Source organism: Choloepus didactylus, chromosome 14, assembly GCF_015220235.1.
Source record: "Choloepus didactylus isolate mChoDid1 chromosome 14, mChoDid1.pri, whole genome shotgun sequence".
NCBI lineage: Eukaryota > Metazoa > Chordata > Mammalia > Pilosa > Megalonychidae > Choloepus > Choloepus didactylus.
The window spans coordinates 97,868,715-97,873,705 of NC_051320.1; the positions used below are offsets into that span (position 1 = coordinate 97,868,715).

The 4,991-nt window shown below is 63.7% G+C and overlaps 1 protein-coding gene across 1 annotated transcript; it reads right to left on the reverse strand.

The window, feature by feature from the left end:
• Positions 1-204: 204 nt before the first annotated feature.
• LOC119509657 lies at positions 205-4,358 on the reverse strand. Its single transcript, XM_037803656.1, has 4 exons — positions 3,761-4,358; positions 3,443-3,513; positions 1,931-2,047; positions 205-914 (listed from the first exon to the last, which is right to left on the reverse strand). Exons 1-4 carry the CDS (start codon positions 4,090-4,092, stop codon positions 685-687), a joined length of 750 nt encoding a protein of 249 aa, XP_037659584.1. The 5' UTR covers positions 4,093-4,358; the 3' UTR covers positions 205-684.
• Between the last annotated feature and the right edge of the window lie 633 nt (positions 4,359-4,991).

Genomic DNA, 4,991 nt, shown 5'->3' on the forward strand with positions numbered 1-4,991 from the left:
CATGCCACTGCCCTGCTGCCCCTGGGAGGCCACCCCAGCCGCCCACCAGCCCCTCCTCAGCTAGAGGAAGCCCCCTGCGTGAGAGCTAAGGACAGCGGCCGCCAAGGCCCAAGGAGGGGCACTGTCTGCAAAGCCCCCTGCCGAGACGGAGACGGGGCACAAGGTGGGGGTCCTTAGGACCAGAGAAGACAGTGGACGCCCTGGTGCGGTGTAGCGGAGTGTTTATTGAACATTGAGTTGGGGGGTGGGGGGAGTCAGGGCTGTGTGGGCAAAGCCTGCAGCAACCCCGAGACTCTAGGGCTGTTCCCTCTTTGGACAGATGTGGCCCAGAGGGGGTGAGATGGGGTAGTGGCAACCAAGTCGGGAGCCTCAGGCCCCCGGCTCTGTCCAGTGGTCTCACTCTCACCCCAGGGGCCGGAACAGCGACGGGCTAGGACCCCCGGTTGAAAGGAAGACGGTGAGTGTGGGTTTAAAGGCAACTGGAGCCGGGCTTTGGGGGGCATTGAGTCTAAGTCTCCCACTGGGAACTCATGGAGCACCAGAGTCCCCCTGACAAGAAGCCCCCACCTAGCCCTGCCCCCGAACCCCGTGGCGGAAAACCTCCCCAGAACTCCCAACTTGGGCTGGAGTGGCCCACAGCCTCGGGAAGAAGAGGGGCCTCTGGGGGGGGAGGCAGGGAGGGGGTTACCACAGCGGAACCCAGAGGAGGGTGACCGCCAGGCTGAGCAGAAGCCCCCCGCCCAGGGCCCAGGCACTGCCCACAGCCTTGCCAATCCCGTTGCAGAGATCTTCCTTGCAACAATAAAGCTTGGTCTTCACTACTGTGCCCACAATGGTTGTCCCTGGAATCTGGGTGTCTTTCCCGGGGCAGAAGGGAAGGCATAACTTGTTCTCCATTTTCAATTCCTTAGAGTCTGCAGGAGAAAGGGGGCAGGTGAGCACAACCGTGCCCCGAGACCCAGAAGGCAGACCTCGGAGCTCAGCGCCAGGAGATCCTGAAGTTTTGGAATCTCCCAACTTCTGAGTCTGTGAACCAGCGCGAGACACTACAAACCTCAGGCCCTGAAGGGAGGACAAAAGCCAGCACAAGCCCTTTCTGCCAGGAGGACGCCTGGCGCCGGTGCAGGAAGCGGCTTCCCAGGAAACCGAGTGCAGCACAAAGGAGGACCGGGGCCCTGTGCCGAGCTCTTTCCCGCTAAGTGTCGCAGTTTCCGGGCAGCCCTGGCCTGGGGCAGCGGGTGGGGTGGGGACACGGGTGAGGAGGGGACTAGGCTAGTGGAAGCACCTGCTGGTGTCAGTCCTTATCTCAGTTCAGGATACGACCTAGGGGCAAAGAGGTGCGCTGTGGGCTTGGGCAGGCCCTTCTGTGTTCCTGCTGATATTCCACCCTTCTGGAGTCATTCCTTTAGCTTGAAGCCACCTCCAGGATTCCCTGTTGCCTGTGGTCACTCTAGCGTGCACCCGTGGCCCCACCACCACTGTGCTCTGGGCAAGGGGTGAGGATGAGGGGGTGGGAGCCACGCCAGAGCCCAGGGGTGCCCCTGCCAAGGCTGCGAGCGGCACCAGGGGGTGAGGTGAGGGCCCTGCACCATCCAGCACCAGAGCCCCCCTCCACTCTAGAACCTAGCGGGGGCCCCTGGTCCTTCTGATCAAAGCCCTTGGGCTTGGCTGGGGGTCCAGGCCACCCTCCCCGCTTCCATGCACAAGCCCCATCCAGAGCTGCCCCCTTCCTCACCCCTGCTCCCCCTTCAGGAAACCACACCCAGCCCCAGCCCCAGCCCCACACCCCTCATCCAGGCCCTGGGCGCTGGTGGGTCCCAGAAGGCACAGCAGCGATTCCCCCAGGAAGTCACCCCTGGCCCTCTCCTCCTGGGAGCCCTGCTCAGTCCAGAGACCCGCACGCTCCCAGCCCCATCCCCACAGGACTCACCAGACATTGCTGTCACTTGGTGGAAGACGCAGACACCGTTGGGGAATAAGCAGGTGTCCTGGGCGCACGAGCTCCCAGGGGAGGCCCCCAAGCACTTGTAGCAGCGCAGACCCTGAACTGGGGGAGAGGAGAGGGCAGGGTCCGCTGAGGTGAGACCCCCAGGGAAATGTTGCACGAGCGCCAGGACACACAGAGCCCCCAGGGCGCCCCCTTGGCCTGCACCCTGCTCAATGCGCATCTCGCCAGCACCCGAGGGCGGCAGCAGGACAGAGTGCTGAGCCTCCCTCCCGTTCCAGCTCCCCAAGCCCCACCCTGGCTGCTGGGCGCACCCCTGTCCAGTCCTCCCCCAGCCGGGAGGGGTCTGCCCTGCTGTTACTGCGTTTGGCGAGGGGGACAGGGGAAACCGAACCACAAACAGGTGACCACGATGTCTGCCCTTACACAAGCTGGGGTGGTGAGTGCCCCCAAGACATCTGTTGAATAAATGAACGAATGCTGGGGAGGGGGTGACTGCTCGGGGGGAGAGGCTGTTGCCTGGTCCCCCTCGTTCCGCCTCCATACCTGGTCTTTGAAGCCAGCTCCACGCGGCTTTCTCCACCTCCCACCCCGGCTGGGGCTGTCCTCACAGCTCACCCCCACCCCCAGGGACCACAGTCAACTCTCCCGGCCAGGCCGAGTCAGGGCAGGCACCACGCCATGACCCTGTGGTCAAGAACAGGACGCAAGGTGGTGGGCTGCCCGTGCCAGCCAGGGCTGCGGGTGCGGGGGACAGAGGGGGGCCCTGGCGTGGCGAGGTCCCCAGTCTGGGCCCTGGAGTTGCAGGGGGAGAGCCACAGTGGGATGTAATGTGGAAAGGAGGGTGGGGAGGCGAAGGGGAGGCCCCTGGCGAGGCCTGGCTGGTGGTGGCTCAGAGGAGAGGTCTGTTCACAAGCGGAAGGACACAGGGAGGTCACAGGGACAGCAGGAGTGACCCCGGTGGGGGCTTCCGGGGCCTTGAGGAAGAGCGAAGAGAACAGAGAGGCCCAGTGGATGTGAGGGTGCCCCAGGGAGCAGAGGGTGCCAGCTGGAAGCTTATCTGGGCCCAGAGGCACCCAGCTCAGCAGACGCCCCCAGACCCAGCAATCACACACCCTACAGGCAAGCAGGCAACCCCACACCCTCCATCTGGGAACCCACAAACAGCCCCCACACACACCACTCACCACTACAAAGGTGCACACCCACCCAGCCCGACCCGGAGGCCCCACAGGCTCACCCAGGACACACACCGGGACGGAACATGGCACAGGCAAGCACAACAGCCACTCCGGGGACAGGCAGACAGCCCAACACAGGGCACAACCAACCCCCCAACTCCTACCCCCACCCCCACCCCCACCCCCCAACCCAACCCCCAACCCAACCCCACAGCCCCCCAATCCCAGGGCAACCGGGGGCACCAGGAGCACTCCGGATACACAGGAACGCTCCCGCTCCTGCCCTCTCCCCCCAGGAGCCCCCTCCCCACCTCACCTCTCCCTGCGCACAGCAGGACGCCCAGGAGGACCAGCATCGGCGCGACCTTCATGATGCGGGCGATCAGCCTGGGGCACGGGGCGCCGGGAGAAAGCCCCTGAGAGCTGGGGAGAAATACCCGGGGGCCACCGCCTCTCTCTCTCCCACGCTGGGGCTGGGCACTGCGAGCTCGTTCCCTCCTCCCCGACCCCCCACTCACCCGTCCTCATCCCAGGGCCTGACCTCTAGAGCCCACCCGGATCACCCCACACCGCCACTGCCCCTTCCCCAGGTCCTCGCGAAAGCCCCCTCCCATCCCTGAGCCCCCTCACGCACCTCCGTCTGCCTCCGTCTGGCCAGGCTGCGGGCGGCGCGGTTGGGAAAGAGCAGATTAGGGCCGGAGCCGGAAAGCGCCGCTGAACTGCGGCCTCACTTCCCCGGGGGCATGTGGAGACTCGGACCACCTGCCCCCGCCCCGGGCGGGACCGGGCGGGACCGGGCGGCGCCCCCTGCGGCTCCCTGCGGCCCCGCCCTGCGCGCAGCCGCCGCTCGCTCCTTCGGGGCCTGCACGGCGCAGCCCGGGGCGCGGGGGCGCACGGAGAGCCAGCCAGGCTGTGCGCGCCGGGCGATTCGGGGGGCGCAGGGGATGGAGGGGCGCCGCCTGCCATCTGTGGGGGAGGGTCTGGGAAGGCCCCGCGGTGGGGGGCTTGAAGGAGCCGCGGCGTGTCCCGAGCACGGCTCCAATAAGGGGGCGAGCCCGAGAGGAGGTCAGGGGAGGGGTGTCCACGCACGGGCACCTTTCTCCTTGGGGACCCTCTCCCAAATGTCCGGCTCTGCGATCCATTGCGACGAGTCTGCACGCGGCCAACAAAGCCTCGGCGCCGCCCACAAGGGCCCGGGGGGTCTCCGCGCCCACGGCACGTGCGCCACTCCCGGGGTCACCCGGCCCCCCTGTGCTTCTCCCTCCACATTCTGCAACCTCGGGACTGAGAGTCAAACGCAGAACAGAAGAAGCGGAGGCATGTTAGTTAACTGGAGTGTGATTGATGTAAATGCACCCAAATAGAAACAAAGAGCCCTTCATCCCCACGTACGTCTATACCTGCACTGTCTGTCTGTCCAAACCCACGGGTTCCTACGGATACCTCCATCCCCCCGCAGCGCCACAGCCTTCCTCCTACTCCCCTCTTCCTCACTTAGCACTTTCCTCTCCCGCAGTAATCTGGCTCCCATTATCCAAAATGTATTGACACGGTTCTTCAATTGTAGAATACTCGGATGCTTTAGAACGTGCTAATCCACACTCCTGTGAAAAAGAAGCCTGATAAACAGAGTTCAGTATTTGCGTAGAGTTCTTTTTTGTCTTGAACCTGAGAGAATATATTCAAAATATTGTGTTCAAAGGTCTTGGCGTAGGGTTTTTCCCTCCTCCGTGTGGCTGTTATTCGTTTGGTTTATTTGTCTTTGTTTGTGCTTCGCTGAAGGTTTCTCTATCCACATTGTTTATTTCTTTGTCCTTTCATTTCATTTCATTTATTTTATTTTAATTGTTTTCAAGCATATGAAC